This window comes from Podarcis muralis, chromosome 1, assembly GCF_964188315.1.
Source record: "Podarcis muralis chromosome 1, rPodMur119.hap1.1, whole genome shotgun sequence".
Taxonomy (NCBI): domain Eukaryota; kingdom Metazoa; phylum Chordata; class Lepidosauria; order Squamata; family Lacertidae; genus Podarcis; species Podarcis muralis.
The window spans coordinates 80,828,287-80,854,191 of record NC_135655.1 but is presented as its reverse complement, the minus strand read 5'-3'; the positions used below and the strand labels follow the sequence as shown (position 1 = coordinate 80,854,191).

Below are 25,905 nucleotides of genomic sequence, written 5' to 3'. Positions count from 1 at the left end.
AGATTTTCACTCATCTGAAATGAATGAAATCAGTGGGCTGTAATTAATAAACATTTCTTTAGTTGCTTCATTTAACAAAAATCTTTCAAGTGAAGCCCCTTCATATTTTAAGAATGCATGTAATCCCACAGTGACATATGTGGTGATTAATAACATCTATTGGTGCTTAAAAATGCATGGGAGTAGGAATATGATAGGAAACTCTTACGAGTCAAATACCTAATTATTAGTGTTGTGTGTTTCCTGTATTGTATCCTAAGTGATTTAAATTTTTAGTGTGACTTGGAGAGAAATACAACTTAGGTTATCTCCCCCACATCTTCATATCCAGCACATTTACATTTTAAGCTATGCAATATAATGCCCTTTTACCAGGTCCTTTATCTCTTAAAAACTTGTTCTTTGCCTAACTACCTGGCACTGGGCGTTTCCACATTTCCCATATCTTGGAATTCCCCATTCTCTCTACCGTGTGCCCTAACTGTAGCATTCTAGAAAGCAAGTTCCTACAAGACATGAATTTTTCTTTGTGCCTCTGTGATAGTTCAGATTTCTGCTGGCAGAGAGTTATCCACTCAGTCTCAGAATTTTAGAACTTGGGGGTCATCCAGTGAAATTGCTTGGCAGAGGATTCAGGACAGAAAAAAGAAATACTTTTGGCAACATGTAATTAATCCAGGATATGGAATATATTGCTGCAGGATGTTATGATAGCTGTTGGCATCAATGCCTCTTTATTTAGCAGATTCATATCTTTTTATTAGGTCTATCATACATGAATCTATCAATGGCTATTGGCCACAATAGTTAAGAAGAATGAAATCCCTTGTGTTCCAACTGGTACAAGCGTTTTTGATCCAGCAGTGGTCTGCAGCACACCCTGAAAATCAGCTTCAAAGCATAGGTGACAACTCCCTGAGGCCCTGTGTGTCTGAGCACCCACAAAATTCCCCATGAAGGGGTGGGCACCCACAAATTTCAGTGTCGGGGCCATGCAAGCTGTATGGCACCCACTGCCCTGGGCACCCACAGTCACAGGGCCAAGTTGGCACTCCTGCTTTAGAGGGTTGGGGGACCCTCTAGTGCAGGGTGAAGGATGGCATGGGGGGGCTGCAGAGGGAGGGGAGAATAAGCAAAAATCACCCCCTCCATTAACAGATTCCTCCATTGGATCACATGCCATTCCATGTGCTCAAAGGTCCCAGCTGGGTTGCACCCTCTCTGGCTGCATACACACACTTTACCTTTGAAGCACATTTCTTTCTTTCAAAGAATTCTGGGCACTGTAGTTTGTTCAGGGTTGTAGGGAATTGCAACACTGTAAGCAGTGAACTACAGTGCCCAGAATTCCTTGAAAGAAAGAAATGTGCTTTAAAGGTATAGTGTATACACTACCTAAATCTCTGGCTGGGTATAGGGTATCCAACCTATATAAATTATGCAAATTTGCTTCTGTATCTTCTGAGGATTGACAAGAAGCAGTTGTTTATTATTACTACTATTATTATTATTATTATTAGTAGTAGTAGTAGTAGGAATAGTAATTACACTTATATCCTAATCTTTTCAACACCAGAACTTAGGTTTCCCAGTCTGCCTCCCATCCAGCAATGACCAGGTGCAAGTTTACTTAACTTCATTCAAAATGTTACATCCTATAGCCTTTGACCCACAATGAAGGATGATACTTGATTCCTGGAACTTCTTATGCAGTGCATAACTGTGATGCATAGTGGCTAGAGTGGTGTGTTTCGATAAGTGGGTCTCACTCTCCCTGCCATAGTTAACACTAACTACTTTGTCTGGGTTCAGATATCATACCAAGCTGAAATTAGCCTAAAATGGAAGCAAAAGATTCTCATTTCCCTCTCACAGACATGCTGGAGGAGGAGGGAATAGTACATAAGTCCGAGGCTCACATGGCCCAACATGGTTTAGCATTTCATTTGAATGCAGCCTATATCTCAGCTTAAGCTTACAGTACAGGGATTTTGTGAGCCCCAAATGCCACTGGAAAGCATTTTCAGAAGGTGGACAGGATAAAAGTGGAACGTAAGCTTCATTTCACAGCTAGATATTTATTTGGTTTAAGAAAATATAAGTTGAGATTCTCAGGATTCTGCAGACAAAATCTAATTACAGTCGTGCCTTGGAAGTCAAATGGAATCCGTTCTGGAAGTCCGTTCAACTTCCAAAATGTTTGAAAACCAAAACATGGCTTCTGATTGGCTGTAGGAAGCAACCAATCAGAAGCTGCGGAAGTCCCATCAGACGTTCGAGTTCCAAAGAACGTTCACAAACTGGAACACTCACTTCTGGGTTTGTGGCATTTGGGAGCCAAAATGCCCGAGTATCAAAGCGTTTGGCACCCAAGGTAAGACTGTATGTGTATGAGAAGCACATTCACAAGCCACATGGTCCTAGGCTGTTAAATCCCTGGGAAGCAGTGTGGGGCAGCCTGGAAGAGGAATGGAGAATGGATTTGCAAGCACATACCATGGCTTTTTTTGGTTGAAATGGTTTAGAGTGACTAGGATTCACATGGTTGGATAGTGTTTTCGAGGTTACCAGCATGAGTTTGACCAAACTGCGGGAGGTAGTGGAGGACAGAAGTGCCTGGCGTGCTCTGGTCCATGGGGTCACAAAGAGTCGGACACGACTAAACGACAAAAGGATTCACATCACATTGATAGGTGTGTTCAGAGTGGGAGTAATTAATCCTCTTGTATGTTTCACTGTTCCTTGGACTATTAAAGATGAAAAGGTTATCTTGATTTTTGCAAAGAACACACAGGCCAGTTTTCATTTAATTTAGTAGACATTACATCTAGCTTAGCTGTATCATACATTTCTTCTGTTTTGGCTAAATCACTTTTATGTGGGTCAGATATGAAGACTGCCTAATGAGAGTGAATCCACCCTTTCCGTTTTTGACTGCCTTGTGGTTCATCTGATATTAACTTCAACATATTGGTTCCCTTTATGGGTTTGCTATGATGATATGCATATTCAAGCAACCCAGATTCATGACCCAGTTGGACTGAAGGACTTGAATTGAGTTGGCATCCATAATGTAAACAAGGATAAATTATTTCCAAGCACTTGAGCTTAGTAGGGTTGTAGTATTGAGAGCTGTCTCTTATAGGTATGTATATAAGGAGCCTAAAATAAGGTGTGGGATACCCTCTACCATCTAGAGTAGCCCAGTGTTTGTTAAGGTTAGACGAGCAGTTTTGGTGTTGTTCCAGACACACACCAAAAGGGAGCCGTGTTGGTCTGCCATAGTCAAAACAAAAAAATTTCCTTCCAGTAGCACCTTAAAGACCAACTAAGTTAGTTCTTGGTATGAGCTTTCGTGTGCATCCAAAAGGGAGGCAGCCAAAATTACAGTTCATCAAGCTAGATCTTCACTATTTTTAAAAGCTAGGTCTTCACTATTTGCCTGACACAGTATAGTGATGAGAGCTGATGTGCCTTGCTTGGATAGGATAGGTACTACAACAGAAAAGGCCCTTAAAGGACTAATTTTGGCATAATGTTTGCCGGTTTTACAGATGAGAACTGAATGCAGAGAAAAGGACACACTGTACAATACAGAAACTAGGGGGTAAAATAAATTACATTTATGGGTACAGTTGATCTTAAAATCAGATCTCACATACTTCTAAGTCTAGAATGTATAAAATGTTGCCTTGGGGCCAGTTGTGATATGGGAGCATATCTGTAGCTATATATCTGAGTGCGTATCTTTTATCTCCTGTGCCTATCAAGAATCTTGAACTAGCTCCCAGAATTCACAAATCTTCTTTTGAAAATAGATAGGATTTGCGTACTAGTTCTCACATTATGTCTGCAGGTATTTGACTTGTGAAAACACTCCAGAGTATTTTTTGAAAATAATATGTACACCTGCTCACTTTCTTTACAGTAATATTTCCTCTTTAATTTGAGTGTTAACTGGAAGAGTTAAGATTGCTTGGCTTTCCACCCAGTCATGCTCTTCCTTCCTTCCTTCAGACAGGCAGCAGGAGTTTCCTTATCATTAATTCTTACAGATCTTGCATTGCAGGGCCAGAAAAAACTCCACACAGCATTATTGAGTGTTTTGATGCTGAACTTCCTTTTTAGGGAAAGCTGAACATCCACAGAATAAGGTAACATTCCTTAATACTTGGTGGGATTTATAAAGGCAGTTGTCTGCATTGACACATGAATGCATTGGGATAGAAATCTTCACTGTCTCTTCTGAAACAAATCCATTTTATTCCAAGTCATCTTCAATGAACTTCTTGAGATCTGGCATCAGCACCTGGCATACCTTGGGCAATTGCAAGGGCCCATGCAGCATCCAATAGGACTTGCTTGCTTGCTTGCTTGCTTGCCCTGCTGTTCTGTGAACCCTCTAGTGATGGCGCTGCTGCCAGCCTCCCCCTTGAGGGCTCATGAGGAGGAGGAGCCTGGCAGCTGCCCCACCTCTTTCCCTCCTGTGCTTGCTTGCTGGTGGGCTTACCTGGCAGCAGCAGTGTAATTGTTCACAGAACAGCAGCTCGACTCCCAGCCCTTTCCGGTGTCACCACTAGAAAAGGCTTCAAGCACGTGTAAAGGGAAAGGGGAATCTGAAGGGCTTGGGGATGAGTGGGCACCCATGGGTGTGAGGTTGGCAGCTGCAACAGTACTGCTGCTTTGAGGGCTCAGGTTGTGGTAAGCTCTTGGGGAGTGGGTCTGCACTGAAGGGTGCCCCCTGAGGGCAGCTTGTTCAAGACCCACCGAAATCTGGCACCAGGCCTGAATTCCTTTCCTTGATTCCTTGATTCACACAAGCTAAGGATCTTACAAGAAAGAGCATGTTTTTTCTTACAGCGGGAGCCTCTTTCTTAGACATCAGTTGAGCCCAAGATAACTTAAGATTGAACCGTTGTACTAAAATATTTAAAATGGCACTTTTATCTACTGAGAGCATGCAGAGCAGAAGCGGCTCAGTATGAATAACATTCACAATGGTGCTTCAGATGTGCTTTGTTTCAGCACTCTGGACAATTGCTCTGCACACACCCAGCGCAACTATTGTCTTTGTGCCACTATGTGGTTATTTTGGGCACATGTTCCTGTCCAGGGATTCAGCTGTCCACGCATCTGCCATGTGGGGAGGAAGCCGTTCTTCAGTGTGGTTTCCAATTAGAGTGATTGTTCTTTTTCTTCCATCGCAAGATGGAATCTTCATGCATAAAACCCTTTATTTTTTGTTATCTTAGTATTGCTGGCCTTTCTAGAACCCTGATGGATGCTCTAAAATCTCATAGAAGGATATCTAGTTAGATGGGAAATGCACATCTTGACAATAAAATTTATGTTCAAGGAGCCTTTTCCCTTGAGGGTCCACGAATACGCCTCCCTATTTTCAATGCTTTATTCTGCAGGTGCATATGGGTGGTTCCTGCCATAAGTACAGGTTGCGAAAAGATCACAGAAAACACACAGGTCCCAAATGTTGATAGAACAACTTAGAGGGGTGGCTGGCTGGTTCCCGTCTCCTTAGGACCTCAGGCTTTAAACCTTGGGATTGAATTCTTCCTTCTCTTCCTGTCTGAATTCCTTCTAAGTTAGAAGACCTGCCCACTCCTACTTTCCCTTTCTGGCTTAACTGCCCCTTCTCCATCGACTTTCAAAGCTGGGATCCACTGGTGGGATACTGCAGCAGTGCTTTTTCTAGCTGAAGGAAGGAGCACACACAGGGTTACTGTAGTTGCCTTGGCTACTGCCTCTCTTGGCTTTCACGAGAGAGCATGCATAGCCTTGTGTGCAAGGAACCCAGTGGAGATGTCTTAGCTGCCTCACATAGTTTTAAAGAGCCAAGTGAGGCATTTGGGACTGTACTGTGGAGTTCTTTCCAGCTTTCAGCGATGAGTTAGTCACTCACTGTTTCCTTTTTAGGGATCTCAGGGTCCTTCATTGGAGTTCCATTTCCCTGGCCACTAAACACTGCAATCGAAACTGCTATAAGCTGGGGGAAGCAGGTTTGGATTGGGTGGAGATGTTCCTCTATTTAACCCTGCTGGGCTTTGTTGGACTCTGCCTGCAGAGTGATACCAGCACCACGCCACTGGTACGGAGCTTCCTGCTTTGCTTGCCAAGTGCTGCCGGGGGGGAATCTTGCCAGCAACAGCTCACAGAAAGCCATGAAATGTGCCATTCCTGGAACAGGATGGAGGAATGGCTGAGCTGCCCTGGGATCCACTGGATCCCAAGCCAAACCCACTGCTGTCTCAAGAAGACATCAGGTCTGATCCATGCCTGATCACTGTACCAGCTCCAGGCTGGCGCAGTGTTTTGCCCGTCCCTGTCTTCCACCTTGCCCAGCATGAGCAATAGGACTGCGGATGCTGTGCCCCCTCCTGCCCTCCCATTAAACTGAACTCATTCCCAGCCAGGATTTGGATTGCCTTTTGAACTCCCAGGAGAAGATGCCATAAGAATGTTTTGCATCCACTCTGGTTCTGTACCTCATTGGCTATTAGTTCACCCTGTTTGACTCTGCTAGATTCAGATGTTTCCAAATGTTTATGTTTGCTGTGGATCAATTTCTTCCAAAGGTTGCTGCTTAGGGTTAAAATGTACTTTGTAAGGTTGGGTTCATTTCAGTGCATTGAAATACCATGTTTTGTTCTATGCTACACTTGATGATGATGTGGTGGGGCAGGAGGACAGGAGGAGGTTTTTGTCAGTGCACTTATCGGAAAGAGAAGAGGGCTGGTTCCTCCCTCCCTTTCCTCTTTGTGAGTGCTTACGTAGCAGCGGTACCAAGGATGGCCACTTATGTAATGCTCAAAAAGAGGGCAAAAAGGACACTCATTTGCATGCACTAATTTTCACGTGCTAATTTATGTGTATGTGCACACATTTAGAAACAATTACTATAACTGAAGTAGAAATACAATGCTTCTCACTGCAGTGGGGAACACGGAGGGCTTGTCCACACTTCTGCTTGTCCCATGCCCAGAAAGCACAGGTCTGAGCGACTTTTCATTTGTCCCACTGCGTTACCTGGGAAAGCTACTGATTGTGAGCTAATTTTTGTTTTCTGTGCATGTGTGTTCTGCATTAACTTAAGCATCAAACTCCACTATTTTTGTGTATGCTCAGATGCTGATTGCTGTAACCCTTTTACTTCCTAAAGGAAAAGTCTAATTTTCACACATTTATATGCACTTGGATTGATTTTACTTTAACCCTTTGGACAGTGTTCATAGTTATCCAGGCGTCAGGCACATATTGTGATTGAAGTATCAGTGTGAGTGGGCGGGGCTTGGGGGAAATGGCCTCAGAGGCCAAATTAAGATCCCAGCAGGCCTGCTTAGACTTTTGGGCTAGAAGTCAATATTTACACGTGAGTGGTGACAATCCTGGAGAAAATATGGATGTCAGCCACCCATTACTTATTTGATATACATTAGTGAATGATGACTGTCCCATTGGCATACTGCATGTATTTGCTGATGTAAATTTCTCCACATTCACAAAATTCAACTGGCATTAGCTTGTGAAAACTAATATTCATCACATTTCAAACACTTGCAAGTGTCAATCACTTACTCGGGTTAATACCAGGTTGCTGTGGAAACAGAGAAACATGGTGGAAACACAACTACCCCACCACCCCAGTATGTGCTGATAGTTAAAATCATAATCTTAAAATTGGAAAATTAAGTACAGAGTTCCCCAAGAGCTCCAGGAGTTGTTTCAGGAGTTGACTCTGGCTGTATATCGTATTACCCGAATATAAGCTGTGCCTGCAAATAAGCCGCAGCTTTAAAATTCAAGGAAAAAAAAAAAAAGATAATACTCAAATATAAGTTTCTCCCTTAAAGTTCTGCAGGCACTCCCACCCATAAATGGCAAATGTAGAAGAAAATCCTGCAGCGATATCGTAGAAGCCAATTTTCGTAAGGTCGCAAATTTAAGCCACACTTTAACTTTTCATGGTCGGAATTTGGAAAAAAAGTGTGGCTTATATTCAGGCCAATATGGTACATGTTAGCAGTTTCCCGCCACTGTGTATCAAATATGCTTTTTATTTTGCTGAACACACCAGAAAGGACTCGGGGATGTCTTCACACGATACATATTACCTGATTTGCTTCCCCATCCGCACATGCTCAATGGCTGTCCTATAAGTACACACCTCATCTTAATCAACAGTTATGGTTTCAAAGTGGATGGAAGCTGGATTGAGGGAAAACACATCAAATCACAGTATTTCTCAAGAAACAACATGAAACATATGGACTGTGACTAACATCATGTGTACTCAGCTTTTAACACCAGTGGTAGGAGTGCACTGAAGGCAGAGTAAGTGGTAATGTGCACACAACCACAAAATCCATATTGAAGGCTGCACCCTCAAAGAACATACATTTTAAGCAATTCTTTCTGTTGCTATAAGTATGGATAAAAGAGGATTTTTTAAAAAAGGAAAAGACCCACCCCTTACAGGAGTATGGATAGGAGTTTAAGCAACTTCATAATTTGAAACATCTGGCATACACCCTCTTCTTTTAATGGCACCAGTTCAGGGCAAACATTTGCATCATGTCCCAAACTTGCTGGCATTCATGCCTTGTAATTTTTACAGCTGTCAAGAGGATATAATAGAATACAGTATTGTAGTCAGCAATCCTAGGGGAAAAAAATCTCTTTGGTCGGGTCTGGACATGAATCCAATTGGTGCAGTTGTTTCGTACAGTGCTGTGTGCTTGGCTGATGAACCCAGTGTTCCCATTCTTATCTCCTCCCTCTACCACATGTGCACACATGACACCATGGTTACCTGCTAGAATTTTTCCAGGGAAGGGGGGAAAGTATAGACCTGTATCTAGCATCTGGGAACAGGGCAGCCTTTTCTGGTGGATTTTGTGACTGAGCAGTGGCAACACCTGGTATACAAGGAATTGTGTATCCTGAAAAAGTTGTATCCCAGGTCAACCGTTCCATTGTTTCTCTGTGAGGGTAGACCTGCCATCCATCTGCAGCTAGACCTGGCATCCCAACACCGTCCTGCCACAATTGAAAACTCAATCCTTTCTCTGGCTCCATCTACTTCCTCTAGTCCTTAATGAATGACATTACTGCTACAGTCAACTTCATAGCTCTCCCTGAATTTCCCTAAGAAAAAACCAGTGCCCCAGGTTAACAATACAGGGTTCTAGTGCACCAACTCGTCCTCCTCCCTCCTAGAAAAATGGGTATAACATTGGGTTACTTTGCAGGACTGGCATAAGCCACACTGTCTCAGTCACAGCCCTTTCCCCTGCAATGTTGATGTAATAGCGATGTAATGACTATTTATATTGATAGTGATATTGATTGATGGTATTGGTAAGATTTTGTTATCGTTTTACTGGTGGGGGAGTAACATTTTTATGGTGTGGAATAAGACACGAATTACAAAAATCGTGAACTCCTGGCTTTGCTGCTGCTTTTGGGTAGACATGCTAATGCCCAATTAAAGCTATGCTACAATCCTGGATGCCTAAAGGGTTCTCTTTGGGGGGCATCAGTATTATTATTTTTTGCTTTGGATCTCAGGTTCTACAAGGGAAAATCTTGCTCCCACACTTGTTTTTGAACAAAAACTGGGAATCTGGAAATTGTTGCTCATCCAGGAGAGGGGACTACCCTGGTACCCATCTGCAGATGTCCATGAACATAATCTAAGAAATTAAGGAATTACACTTTACACCATCTGTTTGATTGCTAATCTTGTAAAAACCAAAACACCCCCCCAGCAGCAGCAACAAAAGTGTCCCTACAGCTACAGCGAAGGCCTATCATATAGTGTCTTCGTACATCTTTGTAAGTGTGTGTATTGGAAGATGGAACCACCTTAATCTCCATTATAATGATTAATTGAACAGAATGCTCTTAGATAGGTATATGAAGTGAGAGGCTTGCTTCTTTATGGCTGCCAGTTTATCCTAGGATAAACTTGAATTTCATGTGAAAACCTCACATTGTAAACTTCATGTAAGTGTTCTAGATGGAACTGTTTTAAGGGAAGCTGACACATAAGTTGCATTGAACTGCGTGCGTTCCAAGGAAACTCCCTGTTCATTTTTTGGCTTTCCCTTCCTCACAGGATTTTCTTATAAGACTTAATTGCATTGGACGGCGGGGGGAGGACAGGGGGAGAAAGTAGGGAGTGGGCTTTGAAGGGCAGGGTGGGGAGGGAGTGCCTTTAGGATGGCCCTGTGCTCTTTTGACTCGAGGAATAGCACAGCTGCTTAAGGTTTTCTTGAAGCTCTGCTTTCTGGGAACCTGAATTTCTAAGTCTTTCTTGCTCTTGGCTTCAGGGTTGTGAAGCAGAGCTGGAAACAATGATTTGTATTACAGAGGTATAGAAGCATTTCTTTAAAAACCGAGAAACAAACTGTTCAATATGCTCTTGTTCAATCCATTCTTTTTTTGGAGTATTCACAAGACTATGGTAATTATAACACAGCTTTATCACATTATCAGCACATTAACATTTGAAGAGATTTCTGTGGTAGTGCCTAGGTATAGATTTCTCTCTAGATATGTTTACCTGGTACCACGTGCTGGGTGAAGCCTCTCCCCTTAATGGCATTGAGGATCCTTATATAGTTTCTGGAAACCACAGGAGGAGAGAACGCTCTTGTACGCAGGTTCTTTTTATGGGTTTTTCACAGGCATCTGGTTAGCCACTGTAAGAACAGGATGCTGGCCCAGATGAGTCTATGGCCTGATCCAGCAGACTCTTTTTACGTTCTTATGCTTTTATCACTTGTTTTAACTGCTGCCTAATCAGCTTTGTTTGCTTTTTTGATGTCTTTTAATTCTGATATGTATTGTGTTGTGGTGCTATTGCTTCATAAACTGCATTTTGATGTTAAATGACTAATTAATTAATTAATTAATTAATTGAAATTTCTATTCCACCCTTCATTTAGGGGTCACAGGGCGGTTTACATTATAAAAACACGAAGTTGTATACCGTAATAATGAACAAAAACAATAACACACACACACACACCCAGTTTAAAAGGGAAGAAGAATGTTTTTGCCTGGCACCTAAAGTTATGAAGGTGCCAGGTGAGCCTCCCTGGGGAGAGCATTCCACAAGCAGGAAGCCACTGCACAAAAGGCCCTTTCTTGTGCTGCCGCCCTCTGGACCTTCTGCAGGTTCTGGGTCAGTTCATATGGGGAGAGGCAGTCCTTGAGGTATTGTGATCCTAAGCCACTTATAGGTCAAAAGCAGAACTTTGAATGTGGCCTGGAAACTAACTGGCAGCCAGTGTAGTCGAACCAGGATCGGTGTTATATGCACAAACCATCTTGCGCTGGTGAGCCAGCTGGGTGCTGAATTCTGAACCGTCTTCAGAGGCAGTCCCAAGTATAACACATTGCAGCAATCTAACCTAGAAGCTGTCAGAGCATGGGCAACAGAAGTCAATCTTTCCTTGTCCAGACAGGGGTTCAGCAGGCCACCAGGCGAAGCTGATGGAAGGCATTGCATTAGACCAAAGGCTGCATGAGACCAATATTCTTCTGGTACAAGGTTCAAAGTAGTTACATGACTGGCTATTGCTCCAAAGCTGTCTGTAAGGTGGAAGAATGCTGGCAGGCTCCTGCTATGAGATCTGCTTTGTGAACTTTCAACAATTTGTTATATGTAAAGAGGATGAGGAGGCATCTGGTAATTTCCTCTGACTGATCATCCTCTAGGAGCCATTAATCTTCCTTGTGGCAATGTGTGAGTCACAACAGACACAGGGTTATCTTTGTTCACAGTATAGGCACTGGGCAGGGTCAGAAAGCAGCACCGTCCTGGGTTCTGAAGTTGTGTGGGGTGTCCCTTTGCTATTTCCTGTGGGTTGTAGGTCTGACAGCCTCCCTTTATATTAGATACTTGAGCGTGGGAGTGAAAGGTCCTTGGCTGCACATTTTCTCTATTATCTCAAAAGTTACTCTTCTGTATGGTTTCGAGGATCCTTTGGCTCAAAACAGAACATCTGCAGAGGCCAAATGGACTTGAAATAATCAGGCTTTGCTTGTTTGTGTTTGACGGCGAAATGCTCTAATTTTCACTCTCTTAATTTTTCACAGAAAAAGAATGCTTTCTGTTTACTTCGGTTTCCCCCCCCTATCCCTGTCCAGATTTTATAGAAACGCCCACTGTGTGTCTTGAGTTTTTACTGATCAAGCACATTTTGATTTTGTGAGGCTAATGTCTTTTGGAGATTAAGCAGCTTGTGAGTACAACTAAAATGCAAATAGCACATAAGACAGGTCAGTTTGTTTGCTTATGGGTCAATGAGTCTCAGGACTGTGGTTAATGTTTGTCTCAAATGTTGCAGAATGTTTCTCTTCCAGGTGGCATTCCTGGAGGGGAAACTTGCCTCCTGGCTTTTGACAGACCCCACCCCCACGGTCTTGCTTTACTATAGTGTAAAGGGAACTCTTTAAAAGTAATGGTTCCTGACCCCCTCCCTGAATATGGGGAGGGCTCTAAATACACAGTGACCTTTTTTGACCTACAAAACCTCTCCCACAATGGTGAAAGTTGCAGCAATGCAGCTGTTGATTGATATTTTCCTTTCAAGTCTGTGGATGTGATTAAAGTTATCTCTCTATGCAAAATAATCTTTCTTTCCCTTAGCCATGAACACTTTGCAAGCGTGGGAAACCAAGTGCATTCCTGTATTCCTCCCAAGGTACTTGGGAAAACCATAATGCTTTTTATTTCTCAGGTTCTTGTCTCCATTTTCATTTTGACGCTGGATTTAAAATCTTCTCCATGAAGTTGCTCCTTATGAGTCTTGAGTTCATGCCTTCATCACAGTAGTCAGCTGTGAGTTTTGAGGATGTTTTCAGTTTATATGTTTGTTCTTTTGGATTTATTCATCTCTCCACCCCACACCTCGACTTTAATCCACCCTTTGCCTACACACTCTTTATCTTTGAATTGTAACAATTTTTGCTGCACTTTTAACTTCCTTTTTTAAAAAAAGTGTTTTTCAGTTTTTGGTAAAATGTATGTAATTGAAAGCTTGAATTTTTAAAACAGCATTTTGAGTTTCAACCTTTTTTTTTTGTATAGACAAAGAGGTTGTTAGCACTGTTTGGCTCTAACTTGAAGAAACGACATGTGTTAGGAAAAAATCTCACCCACTGTGTGGGTGATTGAGAAGAGCTGTAAAACAATGCCAGAAAAATAAGAATTTGCTGTGAGGGTCAGGTCGTGAACATAGCCAGATGTTCTGCTGGGGCTGGTAAGAGAATAATTTCTGGATATGAAAACTCCAGCATGCCTTGAGAGAAAACTCAATGTACTTTTGTTTGTAATTATTTCCATTTCCATTCAAAACGTACAAATGTGCAGTGGCGTTGGGAGGCATGGAATGTCGCTCTAGGAGGCTTTCCCATGGAGTAGAGGAAGAGAATTTGCAATGCAGGGAGGGGGTTGCAAGAGAATATGGTGGGTGTTGGGCTCAGTGCAACTGCATTCATCAGTTTCAAGCATTTTCTCATGAAACTAATAGTGCAATACTGTGCCTTGGGAGAGTGCTGTTGCGCTCAGGTCTTGCTTTCAGGATTCACATAAGCATCTGGTTGGCCACTGTGGGAATGGGATGCTGGACTAGATGGGCCTTTGGTCAGATCCAATAGAGCTCATCTCATCATCATTGCCCCACTGGCTAGGGCTAGTGGCAGTTGGAGTCCAGCAACATATGAAGGACACCCTATTGGCTGCCCTTGGTGTATAAGATTGTACATTAAAGGTTGCCTTTTCTTTATGGTAGCGTTTGGACATAATGGCTAGAACGTTTTTTGTTGTTGTTAGGAAAATGAGCTTAGTTTCATCCTGGACCTAGACGCTCTTTCCCACCTCTCTCCTCATTCATTGTGGCTCTGAGCAAGCATCCAATTCCATTTTAGATGGAGCTTAGTGTGTTGCAATTTAGAGTGCTGTCCACAGCCTAAACTGCGGATAATCTTAACTATGGTGAGTTGAAACAAACCAGATTCATGCACATACTGCAGCAAGCATGACACTCTATGAAAGGGAAGCATGCATTTCCAGACACTCACTGAACATGCGCCAGGGAACTGAGGTCAGTTGCACCTTCCTAGTTCATGCACATCATATGTCACCTTGCACTGGAGATAGGTATCTTTCTTTCACCCTTTATATATTTGTGAACGCTGACAGTAAGTGAACAATGATACAGCTTGACAAATACAATTGCCATGTGAAGTACAGTGGTACCTTGGGATGCGAATGGGATCTGCTCCGGAGTCCTGTTCGCATCCTGAACAGAATGTAAGACGTGTCTGCGCGGGTCGCGTTTCGCTGCTTCCGCGCATGCGCGTGACGTCATTTTGACCATCTGCGCATGCGCGAGCGGCGAAATGCGGAAGTAACGTGCTCCGTTACTTCCGGGTCGCCGCAGAGCGCAACCTGAAAATGCTTATCCTGAAGCGTATTTATCCCGAGGTATGCCTGTATCTGCACCAGCATTTTCACCTTTTGGAGCAGGGAAGGGACAAAGAAAAGGTTGGTGCAGACATCATGTGCTTGGGCATTGTGAGGAACGTTATGGGCAAACACAGCAAACTGGAGCCAATTGGAGTCCAGATCAAGGACATCAGACAGGCTGCTGTGTGGATGGCACCAGCTGTTCCTGAACATATCCTGGGGAAAACAGCTGGTGCAGGAATGCCTTTAGAAAGTTTAGGCTCAGTATAGTTTATTTGAAAGTGGATATGTATACTTCTAGTGGTTGAACAGAAATTAATTCAAATTGGATGTACCCTACAAAGAGGTCAAGAGGTCATTTATCCTAATTGTATCCTATGTATCCTGTTTTACCAAGCCACAGCTAATTTTTTTTATCTACAGCTGTGTCAGAACAGGAAAAAATTGAGGTCACTTGGTGCCATGAAATTTGATGGCAAGGGCCATCAGAAATTCAAAATACTCTAACAAACTTACATGTTCTCCTATTGAGTTGCCTGTTCCTAGAGTTTAGTGCATTACAGTGGTACCTCAGGTTACATACGCTTCAGGTTACAGACTCCGCTAACCCAGAAATAGTGCTTCAGGTTAAGAACTTTGCTTCAGGGTGAGAAAAGAAATCGTGCTCCGGCGTCGCAGCAGCAGCAGGAGGCCCCATTAGCTAAAGTGGTGCTTCAGGTTAAGAACAGTTTCAGGTTAAGAACGGACCTCCGGAACGAATTAAGTTCTTAACCCAAGGTACCACTGTAGTTTGTTTCCCTTTATGGTTATCTGAAGTTGTGGAGGTCTTCGAACCCCTGAATATTATGTGGCATTCATTTCTGGGGCAACCCAGTCTGATGAATGGTATGGTATATAAAACAACAACAACAACAACAGAATGTAGGAATGGCAGTTTTGAAGGCTGTTAGGGGTGGGGTGGGGTAATTTCTGGCAAAAATTAAGAATATGAAAGCGACAAGTGGCCACACCAAAAACTTCATAGATACAGCTTTCTGTAAAACACCGTTTTTCTATAGAGTGATGCTACAGTTATTTCCCTGTAAAGGAGCCTTCACTAAGTAGGTACTCTCCAGATGTTTTGGACTACAACTCCTATCAGCATGGGTGAAGGCTGCTCTATAGGGATATACCTTTAAAATATACCCTCCTCAAGCCATGCCATCATGATGTTTGTAGATCCGATTGCCGAGGCAACTTGTTTTCCCAACTCCAGGGAATGATTGCCATTGTGATTTGTCATCTTTCCTTCGGCCAGGTGTTCCACAACTGAAACTGCAGCCAGGAAAAGTTTTCCATTCAAGATGACTGACGGCTTTGTACATGGGAATTATGTTGTGGGTGGGGAATGGGAAAGATATGAATCACATTTTTCTTTCTACTCGCTGTCATTCATATTATCAGAAACTGGCTTGCATTTGTCTTTGAGCAGCGCAGCGCTTTCCTGCTGTAAAAACTTGAGTGTCACCTCATTTTACAAGCAAACTAATATGGAGGTGACTCAAGGTCAGCATTAAGTCCAGAGCACCGAGCTGCATAGAGATTTCATCCTTTCCCTCTCCTAGCCCAAGTCTGTTTGCTTTGCTAGATTTCTCTCTCACAGCTGTGCACTTTAATGGGAAGAACTTTCCCTGGAGCCCAAGCAGGAGGGCCGTGAACTCTGGAGTGTGGCTATGGTTTGGGATGTCTGATCTGTTTGAGAGCCTTTGCACACAATGCCAAAAGGAAAGAGGCATTTGCAGTATAACGTTTGGAGAGACCCATGTCTGCAAATATATTGCCAACAAATACCTTGTGAAACTCCCAGCTATCTATTTATAGGAGTTTGCAAACAAACATATCCCCTTCAAATGTTTTGAAGCAAAACTCCCCCCTTTTTTTAATTGTGTGAAAAGCCCTTAAGTCTATTTCGTGTAAGAGAACGTTATATGTGCTAGGATCTCTTCCAAGGTTTTGGTGCAAACACAGCTGCTTCGTTTCAACTCCCAGAAAATGAAGATGGGGGAAAGATTATTATACAGGTGGAACTGGAGGGAAATTAAATTGCAGTTTAAGTATTGCAGTGTGCGAAACCAGACCTGTGGCAAAGTTTTACTTGCTTCAGTGACTTCTTAGTTTTCTTCACAGAGCAGGAGGTTGGGTTGCGATCAGTGATGGAGATGGCTATTCTTGTCGCCCTCAAAAGGCTAAACAGCGGGATTGGGTGGGGAGTGCAAGGCTAATCTCTTTTCCTCATATTCAACAAAGCTTTTTTTATAGTTAATTAATCTGTACCAATAGGCACATGTTACAGTTGTCACAGGAGTGCCACTGAAAATGACCTCATTTTAGTTTTTATATTTTGCTGGAAAATGCCCAGGATGGTTTTCCAAGGTCTTTTGCTCTGATTCAGTGGTCAAGAGCAGCTTTTCAAGAGGAAAGCACCAGGGCAAACAAAAAAGTGTTTGTACACAGAGCTTTAAATTGTGGACCTTTGCCTAGAAAGTCTAGAGCAAAATGTAAATGTGGATGAGCCCTAAGACTTTATAGAGAAGAGTATTGCAGGAGTAAGACTATTATTTTTATCTTCATACAAATCTGCATATTTGAAAGGCAGATCTCGCTGGTGACTTCATTACCCATTGCTCAGGATTCACTGCCCCATCTTAATCTGTCCACTGACTTTTCGAGTTTCTCAAATAACCACCCTTTTGATCCTGATGGTAACTGTCAACTATGCTATCTCTCTGCATAGTTAGAAACTCAATGACTGTATCTATGTGAATCTTCATCCTTCATTTAATGAGTGGATAAAAATGGCAGTGAGTGGCATCCATCCTCTTGGGGCTGGAGTGGGAAGGGAAGCAGGCTTTGCTGAGTTCACATTCTCAGGATGAGTTTTCCAACTCAAGTCTTCTGCAGAGCCGCAGGAGACTTGCTGAAGGGATTTCCAGTTGTGGTTTGGGAAGACTTTTTCTTCCTCTAAGCCAAACAAACCCAAACAGCACTGAACCAGTTGTTGGTGTTAATTAGTCCCTACTGGACAGCCACTGCCAGAAAGCAACAGATGCTGACGTTATGGTATGTTTCATGTAAGCCTTGAAAATCAATAAAATGCTATCCCTATGGAACAGGAAATAATTTGAGAGAGGATTTTGAACATTTGCCTTTGATGACATGGTTTTCAAAACAAAGTGCTAGCAGCCACGACTGTTGTTACAGTGGGAAAGAAGGCTGGCCCCTCAAGAGTTATTTCAGGCCCTTCACTTTGAATTTTCAGCCTTAATGTCAACAATATGGAAATGTAAATCCATGGGAAGTATAAGGAAAAATGAAGTGCAGTATTCAAACCAATTGCTCAGGGCAAGATTGGATTAAGTTGCCTTGACTACTGTAAACTGTAATGTGGTGTATTTGGGACTATCTTTGGAAATGGCCAGGAAACTGCTAACTTATTTTAAAGCACAGCGGGCTACTTACTGGGATTGGCCATTGCAAACACACGTTGCCAGTACTTCAAGAATTTCACTAGCTCCCAGTCTACTTCCAATGTCAATTAAAAATGTAGGTACTTCCCAGGGGGTGGACAGAGACCTTATGGCAGGAAGCACTGCTGCCCCCACACCCAAATCCAGGCATGTGCCCCAGCAGTGTGGGAGGAGACCAGGGGCAATCCAGCCGCTCTGCAGGAATGCCCCCTTTGTGCTGAGAGACTTGGTGAAAAAGGAGCGTTCTGCAGAGTGTTGCTGCTACACTCCTTGCCTTTGACTTTGGGCTGTGTCTTCAGCTTACCCAAAGCCAAGTCAGAAGCTGCTGCCACTAAGGCCAGAGAGGGGTGCCAGTTGGAAGAAAAGAATTGGAGATGCAGTGGCGGCAGCATGGTTGTGGTGGTCAGGATCTCCCTGCCTCGCCCCTGTGGAGCATGCTGCCTGAGGCAGGCTGCTTCAGATCGCCTCATTGGTGCGCGATCTGGTGCCATGGTTCTTCCCCTTTTAAGGCTTATACAGCATGGGACCCGCTATCCAAAGGAACAGCTGTTCCTGTATCAATCTGCCCATGCAGTGCCATCTTTAGAGGTTGTCCTCTGGGTACCACCACCATCTGAGGAGAGGTGGGTGGTGACCAGAGAGAGGGAGGACCTTCTTGGTAGATTCCTATCACAGAAAGGAATTTTTGCCCTTTGGGCACCCAGCTAAAACAGTTTTATTTTGCCTAGTGTGGTTGTTTTTAACTGCTGCTGTTCATCATTGCTATTGTATTTTATATTTTACGCCCTGGAACTTTTGCTGAAGCCTGTCACACACATTTTAAAGGACACACGTATGTATGTAGGTTTCCAAACCTGAATTTGCCAAAGCAATATTGGGAGTGGCTGTGCACCACTCCAGAAGCAGTATGCCTGTGAATAACACTTGCTGTTTGTGATCATGGCATGCTTTCAGGCTTTCCGCTGGTTGCCCACTGTGAGAACAGAGGGCTGAACACCAAGAGGGCTGTGTGTTGCCTCCTGCTGCTGTGAATGTAGAAACTCACTAAGAGCTGAGTTCACGGTAGAACAAACTTTATTTTTGCTGAGCTTTGGGAGCCTGCACATAGTAGTAGTTAACTTCTCCAACTAGGTCACACCGCTTTGTCAGCTCTCCAGGAGCTAGCTGCCTGGGTCATAGCTGTTTCTCTTGAATGGGGCCACATGCCAAATATTTAGTTGAGAATGCACATGTTACAGACTGCTTAATTATGTACTGAATTCTTCCTACCAATTCTCCCTTACAAATGCTGGATCTATTCTCTTCCCCAAAGTCCATCAAGGGTAAGCAGCCTACAGAAGTCAGTACTGGCAGGTGGGAGAAGGGTTACAAACCCCATCCAGTTACGCATTTCCCCCTGCAATTTCTCTCCCCTCGTCTCAGCATTACCATTATGAGACAAATATGGGGGAGTTGGTCATAAATATGTAGTGTTGGCCTTGGGTGGAAGTGAGTGAGAGCAAAAGCACTTGGGTGACTGATAAACACATAGGCACAACTCATGCTAATAATTTTGTATTTTACTAAAATGATTTAAAGCAATCCCTTTATTCTCAACATATTAAGCTACTTGCATTCATGATTTGCATTATCTCTCATAATGGGCCATGCCCTTTGTGTCTTCCGGCCCATGCTGTCACAAAAACGCCAGGGAAGGGCCTGTGGACAGTCCATACACTGGTTGTATTATCTGAATTGCACTGAAGAAAAGGATCGTGTCATGGGTTGGGTGGCTTATTATGTATTTAAGTACCCGTAATCTAATTGAAATGTAAATAGCTGCCTAGGAAGAGGAAGAACAGAGGGGCTGTTCAGCTGTCTTCTTAAATTTGCTTTTTCCAAGGCACAGCTGGCTCCAAGTTTTTGTGAGCCTTTGGTCAAGAGAATGTCAGGGCAGATTCACATTTAATTTGTTTTAGAATATGCTACAACAAAATGTACTATCAGTTGTGAACAGTATATGTGTACTGTATAAATGGACATGCATTTCTGCAGTAAACGCAGAGGTTGGGGGCCATTCCTGGTTCTACGTTTATTGCTGGGCTTATCCTGACATTTAAGTGAACATTCACCATTCAAAATTGCCAATACCACACACACTTTTTGTAGAGCTGTCACCTGTTTGAAGAAATGATAAGCAATTAACCTTATGACCTTTAGCTGATTGATTTGAGTGTAATAACTTATGAGTGGAAAAGGTTCTAAAGAAAAAACATACATTTTCTTTCATTTCAGCTGATGCATGCTTGTATTACAGCAGCTATTATTTCTAATAAGAATGTACAATTGTTATTCATTATTGTAAACCCAGCTTTTCTAATTGTTCCATTGTGCTTTGTTAAATTAATGCCATAGGCAACCTCTCAGGGTAACTAAAACAGATCAGCTAAACTAATGCATCTGTGCTGTTGTGCTACTGTAATCTGATTAGTAAAATGTTCTCTGCACAATCCAAAAGACAGCATAGGATGGAGGCAGAGACGTACCTAGGCTCCCTTGCGCCCTTGGCACCCCTGCCATCCCTTGCCCTCTAGGCAATCATTGGCTCTCTTTGTCTTTCTTCATGATTTTTGTGCCCACCCATGGCAGGGGCCAACCTAGCCAACCACTAGGTACCCCCCTGGATGGAGGTCAAAACTCATATTAACCACTCGACATTTTTAAAGCTTGCCCATAGGCTTCCATTTGAAATTTCACATTTTTTTTTTATGAAGCTATAATAATCATGGAATTCGTCATAGGTCAAATTCTTCCCCAAAGCATTACAGAGGCAACTTTATTCATCTAGTGAAAGCTTCCCTAATAAAAACCAAATTGTTGAACTGTGTTTAGTTTGTTCGGGGTGGGTTTTTTTTGGAGTGGTGATAAATTGAACAGCCGCTCTGAGTTTTTGAAACATGAAGTAAACCAAGAAGGAAAACAGAGCTGGTTCGCTCAAAATGGCTGGTTTTCCATGCAGTAAAGCATGGCATAATGTAATGGGCTCATGCATACATGCCTTTCTGCCCATATAGCATTTAATGAGCATATCTGTTTAGGCCATTCTTGTGTGTGTGTGCATAAAAGTGTCTTTTGAAATTAATATCTCAGATAGGTACTTGAAGCCAGACACTCTTAAAGTACATGGAAGCAGAATGTTGTGAGCATACAGTATTTTATTCCTTGAAAATATTCAGGATCCGAGAGACTTAAGTTGTTGAGTTATGGCACTGAGCTCACCGTTGTTGACGCTTTCTGGTGAATTGTTTATTGCTGCTAAGTGTAAGTGCAATGGCTCCTTAGTTCAGCTTTGCAACTGGAGGCATAAGCTGCCTTGAAGATAGTTGGCGAAGGTTTAGATTTCTTTCCCACCCTTCACTGTGACGTCTCTGGGTGGGTTACAACAATTTAAAAATACAGTACTAAAAGCATTTAAAACAAATTACAGTCAAGAGAATAGGCTTGATCCTAAAATATGTTTATTAGGTGTTCACTCTTACCTGCACTGTGATGTGTGCTGCATACTGCGAACTTGCCTCTCCAGGATTTTTTTGAGAGACAGGGAGTTATCCAACTAAACAGTTCTGCCAATGTATACAGTTTTGGCTGCACAGTGCAACTCTCCCTCCCCCCCCCCCCGTCTCCCTGTGGACCTGCTAAATCTCATATAGGTTTCCTTTCAACCCTTTGGAACAGATTAACAGGCTCCCAGTACGTTTCCGAGCACAATTCAAAGTGCTGACCTTTAAAGCCCTAAACGGCCTCGGTCCAGTATACCTGAAGGAGCGTCTCCACCCCCTGAGGTCCAGCGCCGAGGGCCTTCTGGCGGTTCCCTCATTGCGAGAAGCAAAGCTACAGGGAACCAGGCAGAGGGCCTTCTCGGTAGTGGCGCCCGCCCTGTGGAACGCCCTTCCAGCAGATGTCAAAGAGATAAACAACTACCTGACATTCAGAAGACATCTTAATGTGATATTTTACTGTATTTGTGGTTTTTATGGAAGCCGCCCAGAGTGGCTGGGGAGGCCCAGCCAGATGGGCGGGGTATAAATAATAAATTATTATTATTATTATTATTATTATTATTATTATTTAGGGAGGGAACAGGGGGCAAGAAATTTTCATTGTGCAGCTAGAGGGCCCTATACTAGTGGGACTCTTTAGTTGGGTCCAGTCCACAGTTTTCTGCCTTTCAATGTGGATTTGAGCCACATCACTGATACTTGGAAGGCTCTCCTATATGAATGTATCCATACTGTACTGAACAACACTGTCTTGCTTATTTCTGAAATGCCTTTTTTCCCCCTTCACCAGAAAACTTCAGCACAGAAGTTGGCCTCTTGGAGCTGATTGGAGATCCCCCACCAGACCAGATAACCAAAGTGTATGGTCCAGACAACAGCCCAGGCTATGTGTTTGGACTGGATGCCAACACTGGACAAGTGGCACGTTACCACCTCCCCAGCCCGTTTTACAGAGACTTCTCGCTCTTGTTCCATGTGCAGCCCACCACAGACAAGGCAGGGGTCCTTTTTGCTATTACAGATGCCTCCCAGTCAATCATTTATGTTGGCGTGAAGCTATCAGAGGTGAAAGATGGAAAACAGCAGATCATCTTCTATTATACGGAGCCTGGCTCTCAGAACTCCTATGCCGCTGCTGCATTCACAGTGCCTTCCCTAGTCAATCAGTGGACTCGCTTTGCCATCAGTGTGGAGGATGAGGAAGTCGTTCTCTACGTAGACTGCGAGGAGTTTGAGCGGGTCCGTTTTGAACGCTCGCCTGATGAGATGGAGCTGGAAGATGGCTCAGGGCTTTTTGTGGCACAAGCTGGAGGAGCTGATCCCGATAAATACCAGGTGAGCATGGACTTACACCAAGGTATTCTTTTCAGTGAAAATGGTCACAGGCTGATGTGAGTTCACAGTGAACAGAGAGTGTTGGAATACATAATTTGGCCTTGTGTGATTCAGTAGACCAAGGAAGTGGGAACAAGCAAAATAAAAATAAAAATCCACTGACATGTTGTTGGCTTACCCAAAGTTTCTATCAAGGAGCTTTCTCCTTGCTCTTGTACTCAGGCTGCCTCATCCTCTAATTTCCCATCTGCATTTGCCTTTTACTAGTGAGAAAAGAGGCCCAGTAAGGAGATGGCAATTCAGAGATACAAGAATAGTGAGGTTTTCCCCTGTGAATTATTAATTTGCAAGCCTACCAGACATCTCCTGGGCATTGATCTGTTGTGGGATCACTCACTGCTTTTTATAGAAGCATCTGTTTATTTTGGGATGAGAATTTGCCCATTCTCTTATTTATGCATGCAAGGACCTCACCAGAGCATGGAAAAGAGCCTCTAGTCTAACTAGGGGTTCTTAACCTGTGTGTGTTTCCTTATATATAGATCAAATTCAGCATGCATGATCATTATCTCAGTTTATGGAGAACTGTCTGTATATATGTGTGTTTTGTGCAGCTGACAGATGGTTGTCTAGTTCCCATGTTTGGCAGCCTCAGTAGACCAAAGTTAGCTCAGTAGTGTAATGTTACTGAATATGATTTCCTGGATGTTTCAGCTGCAGAATGTAGGTTAGTTTGTAGAAATTTTGATTTTTGTGGTTTTTAAATCTTTTTTGCCTGTACCCATTTTACTTTGGTGCGTATGCTCATTATGCACATCTATCAATGAACACTGAAATATATTTTGATGTTTCTTTTTTTATAAAAAACAAACAAACCACACCAACCCAATGAATTGCCATTGTGAAGAATCTGATGAGGAATATATGGAAGTAATTATAGCCAGTACTTATAAGTGACAGTGTCTTTTGAAGTCTATCTTTCTTTTTGCAGAAAGAGATTATTTTGTTAACTTTGTGAAGAGCTTTAAAAATGAATCTGAATAATCATTCCAGTGTATCATCCAGAGTGAAAAACAAAGGGGAAGTAATTAACATTTTTCACCATCAAGTTCATTTCCAGACACTGGCTTAATTTGTCAGTCTAGTGACCCCTGTGATTCGTACTTGGCCCTCCCCACTGAGATCAAATCCATTGCTGCATTCTTCTTTTGCGGGTGGTGGTGGTGGAGGAGGGTGGCCAGAATTTTCTACAGCTGATGTCTGCAGACAAAAGCATGGGGTATTTCTACCCAAGCCTTGTTGACAACTGATTTGAAAACGTGATAAATGCTACTTTTGCTGCTTTTCAGCACAGATTGCCTTGGGGAGCAGTTTCCCCTGCCCACTCAGTAACAGATGTGGATATTCATATGGGATACACACAACAGATACTTTCTTTAGTCTGCTGCTACCAGAATGCAAGAGGAATGTTAAACAGTAGCTGCAGGTGACTGAACTAGAAGTTCTTACATGTTCTTACATAGCACATTGGTAAACTGTGGAATTTGTTCCCATGAGAAGTAGTAGTGGCCACCAACTTGGATGATTTTAAAAGAGGATTATATAAGTTCATGGAGGATGGGCTATCAATGGCTACTAGCCAGGATGGTTATGTATGTTCTGTCCTCCCTGTGGGGAAGCAGTATGCCTCTGAATACCATTCACAAGTGGGGAGAATGCTTTTGCACTCAGGTCCTGCTTGCATCGGGTTTGGCCATTGTGGGAACAAGATGCTGAACTAGATGGGCCGTTGGTCTGATCCAACAAGACTCCTCTTACAGTACAGTACAAAAAGACTTGATGAGACATAATGGGAGATTAATTTATTTACTGGAAAGAGCAAGGGAGCAGTAAATGCCAGCAAGTATGATTTTTGAAAATATGTGTCAACTCTGGTTTGTTTCAAAGAACAAAATCGGGAGGAAACTTTTATTTTGCACCATCTGCAAAACAGACCGATTAGAACACAACTCGTTACCCTCCCTGTCCCAGGCATCCTGCCTGTGAGCGTAAAATCAGACTCCAGATGGGGAAACATTCCATGTAATAAGTCAAAGGGTAACTTCGTCTTGGGTCAAGAAGAGGATTAGAGTCATCCATGGCCTGCAACAGGGTTTGGATGGAAAATACAAAAATAGGCTTGACCCCTGTGAGTGTACACAGGTTTTTGCGTGTTTTAAAAGATGATGACTAGTTTTACTCTAGAGCTGTGCCAGTGAATGTTTATCCATTTAGAAATCTTTCTGAAGAGGTTGTTTGGAGTACTGTGGATCTGGTGTAAATCAAAGAGTTTCAAAATATGCGGTTATCCTCCCACCTCGAGTCTTTGTGCGCCTACCTTTCAAAAGCAACAATTCCAACTCTATATAATGTACAAAATTTATCTCAGGGACTCTTTCCCAGTTAGGTGCTACCCAGGTTCCCATGCCATCTTTTCTCTTCTGGATGTGTGGAGAATGGAGCCCCTTTTAGCTTGGAGGGAGACGAAATCATTTGAGGCAAAAGGGGTGTGGTCATCATTCACCCCCCCACACACACCAGTGAAGGCTTACATAGGGAATCCGCAGCACACAAAGACAGATATTGCCACTTCACTTGGGGTACAGCAGAAGGCCTCATTTAAGCACTCTACATTTGGAAAGTTAAGGGTTTCTTTAATTCCATAAGAGATGCTTTGGTTCAGCTGCGCTCTTCACTTGGTTCAGGTATGACTGGTACCCTCCATCAGAAGTAGTTTAGCTTCTATTTCTACCTGAAATGCCCTCACATTGGTGTGTTGTGTGTTACAGGGTAATATGTTTATGCTGATGCACTGATGCGGTGGGTGATTCCATATCATCCAACACTGTTGAAGGGCACAGTCAATACTACATGGGGTTCATACTAGTTTGTGCAGGATGCCAGTGAGATGCCAGTTAGAATGAGCCTCAGTTCCTTGAGTTTAGACATAGCTTGTTCTATGTTCATAGAAGTTTTTAGGCCCCCCCCCAGT

General features: G+C 43.0%; 1 protein-coding gene across 7 annotated transcripts in view; it reads left to right on the top strand.

Moving 5' to 3' along the window:
* The window catches only part of COL18A1 (collagen type XVIII alpha 1 chain), a 154,351-nt gene that overhangs the window by 76,037 nt on the left and 52,409 nt on the right, over positions 1-25,905 (top strand). For all 7 annotated transcript variants that reach the window (XM_077932764.1, XM_077932751.1, XM_077932760.1 and 4 more), the window contains one exon: positions 22,330-22,874. In XM_077932764.1, the coding sequence (XP_077788890.1) occupies positions 22,330-22,874 (545 nt within the window). The remainder of the gene's footprint in view (positions 1-22,329; positions 22,875-25,905) is intronic.